The sequence below is a fragment of the Atta cephalotes genome (genome assembly GCF_000143395.1).
Source record: "Atta cephalotes unplaced genomic scaffold scaffold00013, whole genome shotgun sequence".
Lineage (NCBI taxonomy): Eukaryota > Metazoa > Arthropoda > Insecta > Hymenoptera > Formicidae > Atta > Atta cephalotes.
This window is the reverse complement of record NW_012130077.1, coordinates 5,279,511-5,300,068: the sequence shown is the minus strand read 5'-3', so window position 1 is coordinate 5,300,068 and position 20,558 is coordinate 5,279,511. Positions and strand designations below refer to the sequence as shown.

Sequence of the window (20,558 nt, the reverse complement as noted above, 5' to 3'; positions counted from 1 at the left end):
TGTGCGCAAAACAAATTTATTCTCACGAAGAATATTCGGTTTAAAAAAAAGTATATCGTATTCAACTTTTTTTCGAATGTCGACATCTAAAATAGAAAACCTTCTTTATGAAAGAATAAAACAATATATTAGGTGTGGGAAAAAGTTCGTGGCGTTTTTTTTAATGCCAACGGGAAAAACGAACTTTTTCCCATACCTAATACATCAATTATTATAACTATATTTTTTTATAAATTAAAACATTAAGTCTTGCGCTACCTTCAAATGTAGTATTTATTTCTTTAAACGCACGAAAATTATTATCTTTACTGTTAATATCATTTTTCAAAAATTTTACATGAAATAATAGAAAATGCCCTTTATCTATGACTCAGATTATACATTCTTATATCAATTTAATCGTTTTTTTCCAAGAAAATATTGGAGAAAATTACTATTCGTTGATTATCAGAAAAGCCTGATATATTTAGACACTCTTTGCATTTCTTTGTATGCAAGATGATTTAGCTTTCTCAACGTCTTGCGTTTCACCTCTTACAGTAAATGTAACGAAATATCTTTTGGTACGATCCATTTTCTCAGTCGGAAGAGCAATCACTTGCTTTTCCTCTCCGTGTGTAACTTCCACCTAAAAGACGAAGAATAACATATATATATATATATACATATACATATAAAAAGATTTAAAATAACATATGCAGTTTTCGTGTAAAACATTAGAGATAACAAAAGATATTTATTTTAATCATAAATTAAGATTAAGTTTTAAACAATATATAATATTTTTTTGTTTATTATAACAAAGTTATTAGTCAGATTTATGTTTTTTTTTCATGTCATTACCGTCATTTGTCCTCTGCCACGACTCTCTATTTTCGGAAGATGGTCCACTCGATCTGGGACGCTTCCACCCACTGCAATTATAATCTACATTCACGTTACAGAAACTGACTCTTTTCGGGCTTTATATAAACGATTATAAAGCTTAAAAATTGAATAATTGTTTTAGCAATAACATAATTTACAAAAAAAGACAAGAATGTTTTCTTTAAATCTTTAATTAAATACTTCAAATATTCAAATATTCAAATATGTAATTATAGATTAATAAATATATCTCAAAAGTAATGCGTGTTGTATCCAAATACGATAATATGTTAACATACGGTAGGTATATATTGGAATAGAGGTGTAAGCGCTAGTTGCGTGATGACAACGATGAGTTTTTTGCGTGCATTGTTTAGCTTCGGTACAAAAGTTCGGAGTAGTTGGTCTTCCCTGCAGTCTTCTTAATTGCTCATACAGAAATGCTTCGAATTCTCTACAATTACATTTTCGTAGTATTAAATTACACTAATTATACTAATAAAATTAATATTAAACACTCTGTGTAAAAATTATTTAATTTAATAATTGAACCTGAACGTTAATGGCCGATCATATTTTGCAACGCCAAGAGTAGGTCCAGACATTCCCGATTTGTGGAAGGCATCCACCTGAAAAAGATCGCTCTGTAAATTTCGCGAAATATGTACATCAACGATAATAATTATAGGGAAATGTTTAATTCTTTTTTCTATGATTTCTATGAAGGGACGTTCTATATTCGCATTACAATATTAATAATGGTTACAGAATCTTACCTGTCTTTTCACTAAGACATGTTCGTTTGCTCTACCGTGACGAATCTGTAATCTTTTCAATTCCATCAATTGGAAAAAAATTTTTCTTTCGAGGTGATAACGACGCAAACTAATTTGCACATCTCTAGTAATAGTCTCCATATTGAGAGCTTGCTGTTTCGCTGTATTTGGACAACATCTTATGTTTCGTCTTCGTGGAATTTTCGATATTCTCGGGCTTGGTTCTATCCCACTGTCTCTACCTCCACTATCGCGACGATGTTTTCTCCACATTCGTTCTCGGTGACTGCCATCAGCATTTTCGATCGTAACTAAGCGGCTAGTAGTTGTTGATTGTACCTAACAATAATAATATTCGATCGATATTAAATTAAATATTTATTGTATTCATAAGTAAAATTAAAAACAAAACAAATAATTTTTATTAAGATATGATGTTTTTCTATATTAAAAATCTTTAAATACTATATGATAAGCATTAACGTATGTTTAAAAGTATAAATTTAATAATGATATGAAACACATTTAGGATTAAAATAAGTAAGTTTTTTAGTTACTTGAGGCAAAGAGTCAATTCTTGAAATTCTAGATACACCCAAAGCTGTGTTAGGAGTCTCTTCTTCACTAGTGCTCGGCAAAACTCGCATTACACCAATTTCATTATCTTCTTCATGCTCTGTCTCATGTTCCATATCCTCTCCGAGAGCTTCCCTGATTTCTTTGTCGACTTCGTCTTCATCCCATTCTGGGCTGTCTAACACCGCGATTATCGCACTTTGATGAAGTGAACGCTCCTCAGAACTTTCAAACGGGTGTCTCTTCGTCGATGACTTTGAAGAAGACTTTCCTGTTCTCAGATTCCTTCCCGTAGATGGTCTCGATTGTCTCGTTTTCGTCGATCTCGAAAGCTTTGGAGAACTCGAAGAACTGTCGTCGATATAGCGAATATTTTTATCTCCTGAAATTTTTGTTTGGTAAACAAATTTTTATTTATTGAAAACCGCTATTGTATATATTATTGAAAGTATCGCTACAAGCATTATTTTTAATGAGACAATTATAAGTTATAATTATGTAATATTTTAAATGCTAATCAGAAATTTAAATCGTTAATATCTGCGTTATTATATATTAATTGTGTTTTTATAATTTTTTGAATATTTAAATATTTAATTTATTTCGGCAATTTACCTGCTTTAGTTTCTAATCGTTCTCCGTCGTCTCTTTCAATATGTTCCGACTTTTTCTCACGTGGCGAACCCGTCCTTTCTGGAGAAAAACTTTCTTCCACGTTCAGCGTTGATATTCTCGATTCTGTCGATGATAAATCTGCGGATTTTCCACGCGCGGAATCATCTAAATTTTCTTTATCATCGTCTGTCGATCGTTCGGTAAGTGTTAATGCTTCTGTTTTCTGTGTTTCATCCGTCTGCATTTTTTGCAAAGTTGTGATATCGTCGCATTTATCTTTGTCCTCTTTTGATACAGCATCTTTGACTTCCTCACAAATCGCTTGTACATCTTCGACATTTTCTTTCAAATAGCTTATTTGATGCGCATCGGATTGTTTTGAAGCCTTTGCTTCTTTATCGTCTAATAAAGTTTTTTTTGTGGCAATTTTTCCATCTTGCTGCGAATCTTCAGAAATCAATAATTTTCCATTTTCCCCCTCCTTCGGACCCATGATATGCTTTACTGCAACCGTAAAATTTCTTTGATCCTTCGAAATTGCAGTATTTTTATACTTATTTCATTTCCATTTTTAAAACTGTCTTTCTTTTTATTGAATAAATCTTTAATAGAATCGGATTTGAAGATATTTAAATCGGATAACTTATCAAATCTCTCACCTTCGATTGCTTCTTGCTTTTCGTACAATGTGCTGTCATTCGGTATTACACTCTCGAATGTATCTAACCTACCTAAAAGGAAGATTATAGCCAATGTTTAACAAATACATTTAATGTATTAATGTATTAAATTCAATGACTAAATGTGATCAATGACTAAAAGATTATTGCTATAATACTTAGTTTACTTCCTATACAGCACAGACTTCCAAGAAATATGTTAAAGAACGTCTATAGGACATTCTACATCCTAAGGATGTTCCTTAGATAAAGTGTGCTGTGTGGACTTGCAACAAAAATTATTACGTTTAAATTCTTACTTTGCGTCTGATTAATTATATTTGCATCTTCGATGCTGATAGGCATCGTTATTTTATCCTCTTCATCCTGAACTTCTTTATTAATTTGTAAACTTTCTTGCGTTACTTGCTGTAATTTTTCCTCTGAAGTATCGTACGTATTAGTCTTGTGTGGCAATGCGACCTTACTTTTATCTAAAAAATCATTGTCTTTGAAAATTTCCTTTATTTCCTCTATCGTGTTCTCCTCTGTCGTGCTTTCTCTCAAAACATCAGAACTCATCTTCTTTGTAGTTTTCTGCACTGACTTTGGAGTGTCAGGCATCTGATCCTTGTGAACCATTGCTGTGACAATCACTTGCTCTACGGTTTCCTGACTAGTACTGTCTGTCGCGTCTCTTCGATATCGAGATTCTGTTATCCTCTCGCTGCCACTTTCTTCCTCTTCAACCGAAGAATGCTTCGGCTCTTCTATTACAACATTTTTTTCTTTCTTGTCCGGTGATTCATCTCGATCTACCGTAATCTTATCCTTATCAAATATTTTCGACTTGCTGGATTTAGACATTTTTTTAGAGCTTCGTTTGTGCGTTTTAGTCAGTTTTGTCTCCTTTGTGCATTCTCTAGGTGTCTTCGATCTTCTTCCAGATACTACTTTTTCACACTTTTTTTCCAATGATCTTTTCACTACAATCACTTCTAAACTGTCATCGCTTACGCTTTGATCGTCATCATTTAATTCTTTTCTCAAGTTACTTTTTGTTTCCGTTTCAAAGCTTTTGTCCTTCTTATGTTGTTTTTTTGCGTGCTGCCAATGTTTGGCTGCTCCATTTTCAGTGTCATCGTGAGAATAATCGCAACTATCTGATTCCAACGATGAATTCGAATATTCCTCTTTATGTCTCATTGACATTCTTCTACCTCGTTTTTTTTGCAGATTGTGATTGATGGTATTATCGTCATATCTACTGATTTATACATAATTTTAAAATTTAACACTATGCAATCGATACTTTTATTAGTGCAATACAAGAGACATTTAGAAATGACACAACTAATTTCCATCTCTATTATTTATATTCAACCACCTAAATTTCTTTTAGAACTTATTATTAAAAATTCGCTATATAACTGTTTAAAGAAGAAAAAGTTGTTCTGTTAACTATTATTATATCGTTATTGATAATTTGTAAATAAAAAATAAAATGCCAGTATATCTCGTAAAAATAATAAGTATATTTTTATGTATCAATTGTGTGAGATGTAAAGAAAAAAGGTTTATTACAATACATTTCAAATGTTACATTTCCTTTCCTATTATTTTGCATTGCATTAATGAGGCAATATCCGAGGCAATTACCGTGCGGATTCGCTTCGAGCTCTTCTATCATCCTTTTTCGAAGATATCTTCGACAGACGCACTTCTTCCTCACTAAAACTCCGACTGTCCCGACGAGTCACCTTTTTCAGATTACCTTTTCGCCGTGTTCTTCTTTCTATCCATCGCTCTTCATAATATAGCTCGGGATGCTTGTGCCCTCGACCTCGTCTACAAGGACTATTATCGCTGGCAGTGCTACTCTCGTCCTGTTTTATTCGGACCTTTGCTGTAAAAACTAAAATTATTTCAATGACTTATTTTGTTATAATAGTAAAGTATTACTAAAATATATTGTGATGGATATATATCAAGATATTAATGTTTAAAGTATGAATATTTATGACAATTTTATTTATTTAAAAAATATCTATTACATCAGTCCAATTGTTTTCGAGTTAGATTTAGCAAATGTTCATATGCTCTACGCGTACACCTAATCTGACCTTTGTTAGGTGCAGTCTTATGCGTTCTCAGTTGCTGCGCTGTGGTACCACCATGCATTTGAATGAGTTTCGCACAGTCTCTGTGTCCTCTATAAAGAGCTGCGTCCAGAGGAGTCATCGAATTACCCTTACTGGTTCTAAGAACCGCATTGATTCTTGCGCCATGATCCAAGAGAACTTTGCACGCGTCCAGATAACCGTGCAAAGCCGCGACATGAAGAGGTATCTTGCCGTCATGAGTAGCGATATCCAAAGTTGACGGTCTCTTTTTCGCTAACCATTTTATCAACTCAATTCTACCGGACGCAACGGCCTCGTGTCCTATCCCTGTGCCGCGTACAGTTTTAGCGTGAAGCGACCCGCCATGCTGAGTTAGAATCTTCAAAGTTTCTAACTGGCCCTTAGCTGCGGCACAAAGTGCTGGTCTGAAAGACGTCAGATTTTCTTCAAAATACTTTTTTAGTTTTTACTATAATTAGTTTTTACTATAATTGAAATCTAATATGTAGAGGATTGATGATTCAACAATGTGGTAGAATATCGATTTAAAGAAATTGTTATCTGGGAGGAAATCGTAATCAATTATTTTACTAAAAGGCCGATTAAAAATTAAGATTGAAATTTGGTAATCTTACGTTCTACCCTTTCGATCTTGGCGATTGGGATCGGCCCCGAGTTTAAGGATAAGAGCGGTGGCATCCGCATGGCCTAAAGTGGCGGCATAATGTAACGCGGAGCAACCGTTATCATCCACATAGTCCGGATGAGATCCGCACAAGTTGACGAGTACTTCTACGCATCTCGCATGGCCTCTCGAGGCTGCACAGTGAAGTGCTGTCAATCCATCTTTATCCGAAGTACCTGCGGCTGCCGATCCTCCGGCTCTAAATCAATGAAAAATAATTGTAATAACGAATCTTTCTTCATTTTTTTGTAGCATTATTTTTTTAAATATCATTTAAAGTCTGAAATGAAAGCGGTCTATTGAAGAGAATAACGTTTAAGAGTCTACCTTGCTAGAGCCAATACTGCCTCCACGCTACCCGCACTTGCTGCCCACAGAATTGGTTGCCGTCCGTCTTCGTCCTTCGCGTTCACGTCCGCGCCGAATTCAAGAAGTGTTTGTAAAACTTTCAAGCCGACCTTCTTAGGAACGGCAAGTTCAGCCGTGGCAGCCGCACCGCAACATTGAGCGGCATAATGAAGTGGAGATCCGCCACGTAAATCCGGGGTGGAAGGTCGCGCGCCGGCCGCGAGGACCAATCGAACGCATTCCGCTTCCCCACAGACTAAAAATCATTTTTTTATCTTCTTTTTTTGTTATTTCTTAATATTTTGATAGGAAGAGTGAAAAAGAATAATACTGCTGGATATTCTTTTGGATTTGTACAATCATTTATTCTCACATACATGTAATTAACGAAAATATGGAAGGTCGTAATTACAGTCTGAGATAAATTTATCAAATATAATATTATTAAATGAATTTTCTTGAGATCTTCGATCTAGATTTCTTTTGTATTTTAATATATATTTACAGATTTAAAAAGTCTTTGTACACGCGTAATTTGTTTTAGCTTTAACATCTGAAGCTGTATATATGATTGCAATTATTATTATTATTCTAATATTTAATGTTATTATTATTCTATTTCGTTATTATTTTCAATTAATTATTATTATTTTAATTCATTTTTATTACAATTTTTGTTTTCTTCCTCTTTTTCTTGGAAGGTCAAACTGTCCACTATCGTACATTTAAAGTTTTCTTAAAAGTTGGATGACAGGCTGAAATGCAGGCCGATGATATCGTTCCTTCCGATCTCCGGGGAAACAATGTGCCGCAATGGTCAAGGAAGGTTAGTAGGTCGTCTTGAATAACGTCCGTTAGCGATCACGCGAGAAAGCATATCGCGATCATTTTCACTGACCATACAATAGCGGTCCTTGGATTTCAATTGTATAAGAAACCAAACGCGCGCGCGTACAAGCGTTATTTTAGTTTTGTTAGATATATATCGATTATATGTTCACACTCATAAAAAAAAAAAACATGTATTGTTGAAAATGACCAAAAATTAAATGACGTTTGTTTACTTATATTGATTCGTGTAAGCAAATAAAAACCCGTGATGAAAATTTTTCTCAAAATTCTTAGAATTTTTATATAATTTTTCAGAATTTCTCTATAATTTTATAACTTTCTTACATTTTTCATACGAATTGGAACATTTCTCAAAAAATCTACATTTCTTTTCTCAGAATTTTTCATATATGTTAAATATGAAATATCGTAAGATTTTTAAGATTATTAAAATATAATTTCTGATAAAATGTTACAAAATCTAAAAAATTTTAAAATACTTTTTAAAAATTATGAGATGAGACATTTCAGAATATATTTCAGAATTCACTTGTATGAGAAGTTCTGAGAGAAGATGTAAACTTTCTGAATATGATGTAATATTTCTGAATATTTCTGAAAAATGTTTCAATTCGTATAAAAATTATGAGAAAAATGTTCATCAGGGAAGTACTTAATACCCAACATAATTTATACATATATGAGAATCTCTGCAGAGGATGACTGATTCTGCTTCTAGGCAGAAAATTTCTTTAATTCCTGATCTTCAACAAGTTTCTTAATCATACATCAGTCATGGATCAATTACGGGTCAATTAGAAGGCATTCTAAGAATAGATTTGGACAGGAAGATAACCCATGAAACGCACAATTTCTGTAAATCAGCCTAAAATAAAGATACTATAACAATAAATGACATGCTCGAGATAACGTTTTGTTAACATGTCAGTGCAAAGAGCTAAACGCTGAAAGGAAAGAGAAAAATAATTCGTGCAGTTTAAAAGACTCATACAGCATAGAAGATTGAAGCAATATTGTTGCTATGTTGCAATATTATAGATTGCAATGTAATATTGCAGAGGTATTTCAGAAATGTAAATTAACAATATGCCCGCAATATGTCAGTAATATGCTTGTAATATTCCACAAACATTGCAAAATTGTAATTCTTTAATTGTTACAATAATAATAATATAAGTTTTTACAATATTTATATAGTATAGTCTTTTAGTTTAACAGCCGTTTTTATGATATAATAATTAATATAATTCATTTTATATTTAAATAAGAAATTTATTGATTTATGATCTATTATGATGACGATCACGTTTCATTAGCTAAGTTTTATATTTATTTTAAATATGAAATCAAAAGATTGTATAATATCGAGTTTGGATACAATCAATGCATCATTATTGGATAAGATAATAAGCAATTAAACCGCTGAAAACGATTTATCGAAATATTAATTATGTATATGATCGATGTATTTATGGCTGATGTGAACGCAAGGATAAATCAACGCTCGAACTTTATCGATAAATTTCATACCATCATTTTTTAATTGATTTCAATTGACTCAGAGTGATTTCGAATTAAAAAGAATCATTGCGATTAACTTAATTCATGATTAAGTTATCAAGCTGTATTATTACATTGATATGGATAATATTTGTAGTTTGTTCAGGGCACACACATACATGCTCTATCTTTACGAAAAATAAATAAATTTATCCTTCAGAATTAATACTACATTTATTGGAATATTTTATGGTTTTATCATAAAAAATTGCTTTTGGAAAGCACATATCACTAGAAATACGATTTATAGAAAAATTAAAGTTAGTGAGATATATGTATACAAATAGTTTTTATTTTAGAGTCTTCGTAAAAAATTTATCCAAATACATTATATTGCAATATTGCTGGAATGTTTTGTTGCAATATAACAAAAAGTGGACATCTTAACATTGTTGGAATTTTGCAACAATGATTCAGCAACCACCATACAATATTGCAATGTTTCAGCAAATCTTTCTGTGCTCTATATATATATATATAGCGACAGGCCAAAAAGAAGATATGTTAGAGATAATAGAGCGAGAGAAGTACCAGTGGCCCAATGGAGAACACTGTGTCCCTCGAGATCCTTAGCGTTGACGTCGGCACCGTTCGCTAAAAGAACCGCGACCAGCTGAGTGTCCCCAGCGATGACCGCGAGATGAAGCGGGGTGTGTCCCTCGGCATCAGGAGCGTTCACCAGTTCTGGTGCCGCCGCGGCAACGGCACCTCCGGTACCCGCGTCCATGCAATAATGGAGGGCGTTTCTCAATGTACGATCTCTATAAGCGGTCGTTTCCTCCTGTTCCTTCAATAATCTCAACACTCTTGCTCTGTCACCTTGTTGACAGGCGTGCATTAAAGGTGTAGCGCCGATATGTAATACTCTGAAACAGTGCGTTTTTCTTATTAGAAAAAAAAAGGAAATCTATATGAAAGAAAAAATTTATAATACATCACATAACATTGGTTCAATAATAAAAATTAAAAATAAAAGTTTAGGAAGACTATGAACGAAAAAACAACAACATAAATAAAGAAAATAAATATAATTATCATGATCTAAAGCAAATAACAAATAACAAATGTCGATCGAACCCGATCGGGTCATCCTCAATGTTACGTATAAAACAAATTTAAATATAATAGATAAACTAAATTAATGTACTGAAATTAAATATCTACTAAATTAAATATCTACGGATCTACTAATAAAATAAAACAAAAAAACAAATAGTTATTTATAAAATCGCATCCTGTTATCGTGGATCTGATGTGTCCGCAACAATATAACGTATAAGTTAGTCAAGATCATAAAAGTTCATATCGGTATAAAAGTGAGCAAAAAATTCACAAGCATCTCATAAATTAAAATTCATGTTAAAATCTATAAAAATAGTAAGAACAAAAACATTACATTAACATAATATCTAAAGCAATGAAAACACAATGATATCGAGTATGAAGCAATGAAAGTCTGTCTGTAGATTAAAATCGCACATATTTCATTTATTCGTATAATAGAATATTATTTCCGATTATAAGCATTACTAATTGTAAGAACGTATTATTCGGCTAACGTCAATCATTTGATGAAATATCGTGTTGAATTCCGTCCGTCAAACAGATTGACTTGTAGACAAAAATAGAAGAGCAAATTTAAAGTAGTTAGCAAGAAGAAAATCAATATCGAACGCGTCTCTACCTATAAGGTCTCTTCTTGCGATGATCCTGATGCTGCACAGCGCAAGGTGGATCTTGCGACCACGATGTACCAGATGCGGACGATCTGTGTTTGGACGAACGATGATTCGGATATGGTGTCAGCGGGGGCAAGGACACGTCGGCCACGCGATCCGCTTTTTTCGGTTGAGGCTTCTCCTGCGACTTGAGCGGAATCGGCGGAGTCTTAGTGTCCATGCCCGTCTCTGGCACCTACTCGCGACTACTCCAACCGGTCGCGTGGAAACATCTTCGGACCTCTCGACGGATCGAACTCATCGCGCCGAGAAGGACGTCTAGTCTCTTGACCCGAGTAGTGAAGTAGATCGGTGCTTGAAAGAAATTCGGTCGAAAACGTCCATTGCGGGCGTACACGGGGTGGTGTTTGAAATTTCAATGACTTTGGCTTCGATGCCAACAGAGCATATAAGATGAACATATGCAAAATAAAAAAAAATAGACATACACGCACGTATGTATATGTGTGTGTGTGTGTATGTGTACACAAGTTGATGAATAAGTAAATTTTCAAGTGTTTCGCAATATGCTGCGATAATAAATGGAGCTGTCGTAAAAATGAAACTATTGATTTATGTATCTGCACGCGTGAAGGACGACGTTGCCGTAAAATCTGTAACGATGCTCCGCATCCTAAAATAAGCATTCATTAAGGTACGACCCAAATTTTCGATTCTAAATCAAAGTTCAGTTACTGACCACGTGGTGAACTGACCAGGTCACTCGCTACCATAGAAACCAACGGTCACAACACGAGAATACCTATAAAGAACCATAATGGCTGATACCACGGCAAGGTCGTCACGTGTCAAATTCTAATCTTCACCTCGCGTTGATCGCCATACGAGCCATCACGAAGCAAATTACTTAGGGTGCGTTCGGGGAGACGCTATTAACGCTATTGTGTCATTCTATCTTTATCATTCATTATACGTAAAACAACGATAGAATGATATATTATATCGAATAGCGCTAATATAGTAGCTTCCCGAACGCATTCTTATTATTATCGCATTAATACCAAGGGACTAATTTAACTAAAAAGTCGCGATATGCAATGTCCTTTAGACCCGAAGGCATTAATGGAATAAAATCTATTATTTTCTTTTTCTACATCCGTTTAGACAATGTTCTTATATTTACATTGTATTAATATTAGTATTTGTTAGAGATGACGAATTAATTGGATGCCAATATAAAAAACTTACTTAATCATATTTGTTAATTTTAATATTTATTAAGTTCAATAAAAGGAACATTTATTACAATTTTTAAAAACTCGACTTGTAAACAATTTTAAATAAATAAATAAATTTTAAACTTATGTTTTCAGATATCTCTAGCTTATCTTAAATCTGAGTATCTTTACGCAAATAGGATATTGACACATTAAAATCTTTAATATAAATAAATAAAACCTGCTTGAAATTAATAACAAAATTTTGTTAATTGTGTATCTTCTTCAAAATATTATAAACACCTTATTACGTCAGTTATTATAATTAACGAAATCAATATTTCATCGTTTCTGCCGAAGAAAAATTGCTTCTATGTTAGATGCTCGGTTAGATGCAGCCGCGCAAGGGAGAGTAAGTAAGATTTCATTATACATTCATTGTATAGTTCATAGCCTCGAGCAAAAGATGTACCTATACATACGTGCATACATACATAGATACGTGCAACGAACTCGCGCCGTAACGCGGCAATGACTGAAAATCGTTATTTCGTTAATTCACCATACCGCACATCGATCGTTATTGCTCCGTTAATAATTCGCCGAGACCTTCGTTTTTCGTGATATTGCATCGTCAATATTTAACCGTAACATCTCTGCCTTTTCGCGTTACATGCACCTTCGACATATCACACGTGTTTATTGTTTACGAGATCCAAATCGGCAATCGATCGAAACACAGTGCATTATTACATGTGTTTACTTATAAAAGTTAACAAATGAATCAATATTTATTCACATTCTTATGCTTTATATTTTTTAATAACAATCGTAGGAAAGAGCATACAAATGAAAAAATTTATTTAATAATTCATAAATAATTTCTCTTTTATCTTTTTAACTTTTCTCGATAAGTGAGAGTAACTTTACATGAGAGTAAATTTACATAACATTACTTGAGCATAATAAAAAACTGTATCTAATCAAAAATATAAAAAACTTAATTTTTATTGAAAAGAGATCTTGTATCATATTTATTCACTGCAATAGTATTCTTAAAAACTTTATCAATTAAAAATTTATATTCAATTTATGTATATAAATATCGATTATAAATTTTTGCAGATTATTAAGTTATATATTTCAAGCAAAAATTAAAAGTTATTAATATAAATTTACATAATTAATAAAAAAAATCGTATATTTTAAATACACGTTAAATAAAGCATGAGGAGAAAATTAAATGAATAAATTAAAATGAAAAATAGATTAATGCAAAATTGAGCAATATTATGCTATAAATGTGTTGATATCCATATGATGTCATATATTAAAATAATATGCAAGAATTTAGTCGATATAATATTCAATATGAATTTGATGTAGTTACTTACCTCGTGTTATATAAATTACAGCAATTACGCAACTAAATTTTGTTTATTCATTATTTTGGCGCCAAATTTCAAAAGTCAAAGTTTGATTGTCAAATGTTACTTCGGCCACGAGGTTGACTCGTTATGGCGACGGTGAAACGTGCCTTTAGAGGGTGGGAAACGCACTGAACGCTCTGCATTAGTACGAGCAAGTTCACGTAAGGGTTGCTTAGATACCACCGCGTCTCGGAAATATGTCAACAAAAACATATTTATTTTATCAAAAGTACAAAAAGATTTATTTATTAAATTTTAATTTAAAATGTATATTATATAAAATTAAATAATACCAAGTTTAGAGTATTTTTTGAAAAGCTTAACAAATTATTGAAATATAAAAAACCAATGATATTTTAATTAATAAAAATTACAATTTTGGTGTTATAAACTATACTTTTTCATAAGTTCCGTGTTTTAGATAAAATTAAAATTAATTATTAAATAATTAAAATTAATTATTAAAAATAGCTGTTTAAATAAAGATTGAAAAAATGTTTTCCAAGTAAAGAGATCCATCTAATAAATAATGACTGTTGCGAGGATAAAATTGTTACTTTGAATATAATATGTATGTAATTGAAATTTTTGTTTTCAATTATATATTTGATAAATATAAGAAACTGTTGATAGAAAAGTATTTATCTAAGAACACTAGGCAATTGGGGGGTATAGCTCAGTGGTAGAGCATTCGACTGCAGATCGAGAGGTCCCCGGTTCAAACCCGGGTGCCCCCTCATGGATCTATTTTTTTAGTTTTATTTTATATGTATTCAAATTGAAAATTCATAATTTAATTAAATTCATAATTTTACAAATTTAATTTTTATCATTTTGTTATAGTATATACTTTAATAAATATTATAAATAGTATAGTAAAATATGTACATAAATTTCATTTATTTTAGTTCATATTATCTATTATAACAATATCTTTTATATATATTTTTATATATATTTTTTCCTCAAAAGATAAGAATAAATTATTTAATTTATTTAATTATTATATTTATTATTTATTTAATTTTAATTTTTTTATTATTTATTATTTATTATTTATTATCAATTACAAATTTAATTTGTAATTAAAAATAAAATATAGTTAAAAATAAATTAATTTGTAAGTAAAAATTTTTAAACGATTATATAAGCTATATTTTTAAATTTTTTCAGGGAAAAATGAATAATATATGAAGAAATGCATAACACTTTTATTTTTTTAAATTTTATTTATAATTTTATATGATAAATTGTAAACAGATTATACAGTATGAATCTTGCAAAATTTGCTTGATTTTTTATAGATATAAAATTATGTTCAACAATAAAGCTACGTTATATAACAACAATAAAGAATGTTATATAACAAACATGTGTATGAAAATAATACACAAATTCTTCTATTCTAAATTTTTCTTTCTGCAATTATCTCCACTTACACTACTCTCTTGCTATTCACATTTGAGTAATCTTATAATCATATGAAATTATAGTATAATGTCTTCTATCTTGATTTCTCATTCTATATTAATTACATAAATGTGAAGGCTAAGAAAAAAACTTTAAGATAGAGAAAATACTTAATTTCAAAATGTAATTTTAAAATAGAGAAATGTAAAAAATATAGATGTATAAAGTTATATTATAAATTTAATTTTGTGCGTCTTTGAATATTTTTGAAGATATTAAGAAAAATAAAAGGTTCATCTTAGATAATACTTAGTATCCTGTGGTTACTATACGTATTATTACAATTTCATATTTACACTAATATTGCTCTATTGGATTCAAAATTACTTTAATTTTATACTTTTTATTATTCTATTAATAGAATCAATGTCAGTCTTTTAACATATATAATTTCTGCCAATATTAGCATTATTAAAGATAAAATGTTTTGAGATTTAACTTTTCACAATTGTACCTCGCTTTCTTAGCATATTCAAACTCATCTTTCTTCATTATATAATTCTAATATATCAACAATCATTATCAGAGTTTAATTTTACATAATAAGTAATATCTTATAATACTTGGAAGACTTAATGATATAATTATTTATAATTCACATTTTACTATCTACAAATAAAAATGAGTTTTGTGGAATACATGTATATCCACACACACACACTTTATATTTATATTTAATCTAATAAGGCAACTTGTAAAACTTGTATATAATCTGAAATATTTAAATTGGTTTTCGATATCCATTTTGTAAATGTATAGTCATAAGAAATAAAGAAATAAAGAAATATAATATTATTTTGTCATATAGAACAACAATAGTAACGTAATACTAAAGAGATTTTGATATTTGTGCCTAACCTTAGGAAAATCGATAATATTCCGCAATATGATTCAACATATCTTGAAACGCGGTAGAAGGTGATGCACCAAATTTTTGTCTCCACAAATGCCTAGCAATGATATGTTGGCCTGATGTATGAGTAGCTTCTTGAACTTCTTCACATATTTCGATAGCACTTTGCCAAATCGTTTCTTAAAATACAGAAAGAAAATAATTACACGAAAACTACTTATGTACATAGAGATAAACATACAAAAGTATTATGTTAAAGAAACTAACTTACCGAGATTGTTGAGGAGTTTACTTTTACCAGGTGGATCAAACTTCTGCAGTTGTTCGACACTGACAATTTTATATTGCCTCAGACTCCGTAAAGATTCATAACTGCAGCAACGAGCACGATCATTTGCTACTATATAATTTCCTGGTATTGCATGCCTTGTAATCTCTTTTAAAGCTTCTTTTACCATGTTACTCTTATCGACTCCTGTTTGTAGTTTGTCCATTTTTTGTAGCTACAAAAATTATACAATTTAAATAATTTAAAGTAATGAGACAATGGTAATTAGTCTAAATAGAATAATATTGATATAATTATTTTTCTTATAATTAAAATAATTTCCATTAAAATATTAACCTCTGGTATAGCCTCAATCATATGTAACCATATGCGAGGTGGTATGGCATTTGCTTCTGCGACACATATTATTGTGTGTGAATTATTGTTACGTTTCTTAGCAGAATTTATATCTGGTTGATGCTCCATCATATAACCACCAGGAAATTCATCCACAATTAATATTGCACCCTCACCGCCTAATAACCAATCCTCTGGATGTTTTTTAACATAGATTGCAGAAACTTCGTCACATCGCTCATATATCTTTCTAACAACATGTTTCTTTACATCTGCAATGACATGTACATGCATTTAATGTCATACAACATCCTGATTATTATGAAACATTTATATGAATATAAAAACCTAAATAAGAAGCAGTAACGTCACAAGGAATTTTTTGACACCATCCTAATATCAGTTGAAGGCACATTTTCAGATCACACTTTATTCCAAAAAAGAAAGATTTCTCCCTTATGGATTGTTTTCTCATACAGTCAGGACAAGACCAAATATATTTGTCTACGATTCTTGCAGGGCTCCATATTAAACTTCGTCCTTTACAATCAGCATGAGGACAGTTGGAAACTGTGCAAATCAAACTCATTTCTTTCAACCAACTGCATAATTCTCCCTCATGTCCCTGTTGTAACATTGGTCGAACGACAACGTCGAACAATCCACTATGATCGCTGAAACGTCCTGAGCACGTTCTGCAAAAGTTTGTATTATAAGTTAAATGTGATACAATAATTTGTAATTTTAAAAGAAATGTAAATCATACAACGCTTTATCTCGATAATTTATAAAAGTAAACTCCTCGTCATAATCAGCGAATGTAATTATACAAAATGTTATATACTTGTCATTACAAATTTCACGATTTCGATTACCTTGAATTTTTGGCCTTTGCGTTTTTCATCATTAATTTTAAAATAATAGGCAGTGTGCTTAGCTTAACTTTTGTGTTTAATAAACAAGTAATAACGACGAATAAAAATTTGCTCACAGTAAACAAAAAGTGAACAAAAAAAAACAATCATAAGAACCTAACGCTAACAGGAAACGATCAAATGACCGTGGAGAAATCCATTGTCATCCAACATACATGCACGTGTATATATACATAAGTGCACCTACACAAATGTATTAGTGGAAGCGCAAGTAGCGCACAACGTCGTGCGTTGGCAACTTTGAAAATGAAAAGCGCATGCGCGAAAAGCGAGGCGGCATCATTTGAAATTGAACACTAAAGATTTCAATGATTAATTATTTGTAAATAATATAGGCTAAAAAATAAAAAAATTAGAAAATTATGTCGAGAATTAAAAGTGGACTGAAATATTAATGTGCTGACTTACCTCTCAGGTTTCCTTTGTAATCTTTTTTTCAAAAAATTGCGCATCTATATCCGCACCCAGGCTGACTGACTTATCTTTTTACTTTTATCGAGAAATATTTTATGTAATAAGAAAATTTATATATATTTTTTAAATTTATACATCTATATAAAATTTATATTTAATTTATATATATAAATTTATATACTTATAAATAATTATAATTATTTATATAATTATCTTATAAAATTTAAATAAACACATTCAAATTATCTTCAATAGTTTGTGTCTTCTTTTTCCTTTTATTAAGAACACGTTTTACAAAGCAAAATCTTGTGATAGTGGAAGTTGTGGAGGCTGAATACTACAGAGTTAGTGTTGATAGATACATTTTAACAAGGTTCCGAAAAGGTGAGTGCGGATAAGGATATCGGCACATTAATATAAAAAGTACTCTTTGAGTGACAGCGTGAATATTAGGCCGACACAATCATTCATTTATTCGTTCATTCATTCATTCGGACGATCAGTCAGTCAATCTGTCGAACAGATAGATAGGCAAACATTTTTCTACATACGCTGCACGAATACACTGCACTTTCATATGTATGCACTTGAAAGCTAAACGTATGATCTGTCTACATATAATTTTCTAGTGGAAAACAGTGCTAACAAAGGTCACAAGGATATCATTCAAAATACTTTATACAATATAAACAGATTATCGCTTGATGCAATAAATACAACAGAGCTACCTTCCTGTTAATTAAACAATTAACGATCAATATCATTAAACAACAATTTATACAATTTGTTTAATCATCGGTTCGTTAAGCATCATGTATAGACGCAACTTGTATTTATCCGATTTTCTAATAAGCGCACTCGTTTATGAATTTTATCTAATCATCGTTTTAATAATCGTAACAAGAAGATAGCAACGGAAGAGCTTGTCAAGGAATATAGCACAAATAATACATTCGTATATAAACAGCCTCTATAATTAATATTCCGAGAAAAAATTTCTCACGTAAAGACTACATTGCACAAAAACGTATCAACGTAGTAGAAGAAGCGACAACTTTATTATAGATATTCGATTGCAAATTTGTGTAATCGAAAGTTTTGGTGATAAAGTTCAATCCTCAGTGAAATTATCTTTTTATAGGATCGCGACTGTCATTACTAACAATCTGTAAATACAGTTGGATCTTATAAAATATTTATGAACGATATTGAGATATTCAAGAAAACGAGCACAATCACCCTTTTTTATATTTTAGATATATTGCGTGCACACATACACACATACACACACACACACACACACACACACACACACACACACACACGTGCGCGCGCGCGCGCACGCACACGCACGCAAGGAAGGCGCAGTTTCAAAACTTTACAACAAAAACTTCGATCACGCCACATTCTATTCAGCCGATGAAAACGTAAACGTATTACAATACGATCCTACTGTAATAACAGTGGCAACTGGCAGATAAACAGACGGTTTGGCAGGCATGATGAACATAAAACCAAACATGTACACATTTAACCAGACTTTCTTTTATATCCTCCCCCCCCCTCCCCCTTTCTCTCTCTCACACTTTCATTCACTCAAATTCTCTTTTCTTTTCTTCCTGTCTTCTTGCCTTTTTCATTATTCTTATTCATTCCTATTTTCTACATCCATGAAGTCCTATAATTATGTAATATAGGCTTTAGTACTCTATAATGTATGCTAAACTAGGACTATCACTACGCCGTCTAAATACGGTGTAGCATTCTTAATTAATATTAGGAATATCGGCAGTGAAATTCCAATGACAGACGCGGCAGGCAGGCAATCAGTCCAGCAAAGTCTGTGGCACTTCCGCTGTTCCGGTGCGTAAAACAGATAAAACTGATTGTCGGGGTGCCCCGCACGTTTAATTTTTAACACATTCAGTGTCGACACACGACTGCACGCAATGTCTACAAAGATAATGAATCAAAATTAGGGAGGGGGGGCACCCCACTGCTCGTACCGAGCAATCTCGCTTTTCTATTTCCACCATGGCACCTTCATCGTCATGTTCCACCATTACTTGACATTGTCATCTTACTCTACTTTTTTCTTCCATTGAAAAATAATTTCTTTACAATACTTGGTGATGTGTCCACCGACGAATACAGATCGCCGCGATATCTTTGCTTGCTCGATTTGATCAGAAGCAAACCGATGTTGTGTTTGAATTGTCCGAAACGAAGATTACTAAGATTATAAATCACAAATGAAATCACAGACTTTCGTTGGTGGTTCGAATAGAGAGGGGCCGTACATTGCAATTAGAACAACGTTGTAGGCGTCATCAGGAAAAGTTTGATGAGAGGCACAGGGAACTCTTCTATTTCCCCCTGCTTTTCATTCCCATCCATTCTCCTTGATCATATGGGCAAGTTCGATTATAAATTTTCCTTCCTTATATTTCTGACTTGATTCAAACGCATGCTCCTAAAAAATATCAGTAGACAATTATTAACATCGTAAACATCATAAACTTTTTCTTTATGTACGACTAATTTAAGATAACGGATAACTAACATATTTCCATCCTAAAGTGGTTTTGCAGCACTCGCAATAGATATCAGCGACAGCGTGCAATCCAGTTAACAGAACTCGTTCCTCCGCGGGGCCGCAACCTACGTTCACCCTACATAACGTAATTATCATTTTTCCATTTCTATCATATATTGTTTTGCATTTTATATATATATATATATATATATATATATATATATATATATATATATACTATACTACGTAGTACGTACGACAACAACAACAACAACGAAAGTAATAACTAACCTTAACCCTAAACTAACTAACTAATTAAACTAAAACTAAAACGTTAA

The 20,558-nt window shown here is 31.8% G+C and overlaps 3 protein-coding genes and 1 non-coding gene across 4 annotated transcripts in view; 1 reads left to right on the top strand and 3 right to left on the bottom strand.

Annotated features, from left to right (window-relative positions):
• Positions 1-466: 466 nt before the first annotated feature.
• On the bottom strand, positions 467-10,960 carry LOC105617594 (ankycorbin). Its single transcript, XM_012199151.1, has 15 exons — positions 10,746-10,960; positions 9,593-9,927; positions 6,629-6,905; positions 6,252-6,500; positions 5,617-6,041; positions 5,153-5,408; positions 3,814-4,760; positions 3,494-3,565; positions 2,835-3,338; positions 2,201-2,601; positions 1,644-1,982; positions 1,420-1,511; positions 1,167-1,321; positions 844-914; positions 467-628 (listed from the first exon to the last, which is right to left on the bottom strand). Exons 1-15 carry the CDS (start codon positions 10,958-10,960, stop codon positions 467-469), a joined length of 4,500 nt encoding a protein of 1,499 aa, XP_012054541.1.
• Positions 10,961-14,052: 3,092 nt separating this feature from the next.
• On the top strand, positions 14,053-14,124 carry Trnac-gca. Its single transcript has one exon. It is a non-coding gene; the product is annotated as a tRNA-Cys (tRNA).
• A 1,592-nt stretch (positions 14,125-15,716) lies between these two features.
• Positions 15,717-17,242, bottom strand: LOC105617593. Its single transcript, XM_012199150.1, has 5 exons — positions 17,211-17,242; positions 16,684-17,030; positions 16,336-16,607; positions 15,982-16,213; positions 15,717-15,889 (listed from the first exon to the last, which is right to left on the bottom strand). Exons 1-5 carry the CDS (start codon positions 17,240-17,242, stop codon positions 15,717-15,719), a joined length of 1,056 nt encoding a protein of 351 aa, XP_012054540.1.
• Positions 17,243-20,067: 2,825 nt separating this feature from the next.
• LOC105617592 (protein yippee-like 1) overlaps positions 20,068-20,558 on the bottom strand; it is a 4,544-nt gene continuing 4,053 nt past the window's right edge. The window contains exons 3-4 of the mRNA XM_012199149.1: positions 20,248-20,356; positions 20,068-20,157 (exon numbers count right to left, since the gene is read on the bottom strand). Coding sequence (XP_012054539.1) covers positions 20,068-20,157; positions 20,248-20,356 — 199 coding nt within the window. The remainder of the gene's footprint in view (positions 20,158-20,247; positions 20,357-20,558) is intronic.

Coding starts and splice junctions, on each gene's coding strand:
- LOC105617593 (XM_012199150.1), bottom strand. CDS start 17,242: ATGATGAAAAACGCAAAGGCCAAAAATTCAAG. Junction 17,031..17,210: donor GCAAAGGCCAAAAATTCAAG/GTAATCGAAATC, acceptor AAACTTTTGCAG/AACGTGCTCAGGACGTTTCA. Junction 15,890..15,981: donor TAAACTCCTCAACAATCTCG/GTAAGTTAGTTT, acceptor CTGTATTTTAAG/AAACGATTTGGCAAAGTGCT.
- LOC105617594 (XM_012199151.1), bottom strand. CDS start 10,960: ATGGACACTAAGACTCCGCCGATTCCGCTCAAGTCGCAGGAGAAGCCT. Junction 3,566..3,813: donor TATAATTAATCAGACGCAAA/GTAAGAATTTAA, acceptor TCTTCCTTTTAG/GTAGGTTAGATACATTCGAG. Junction 3,339..3,493: donor AAAGCAAGAAGCAATCGAAG/GTGAGAGATTTG, acceptor TTACGGTTGCAG/TAAAGCATATCATGGGTCCG.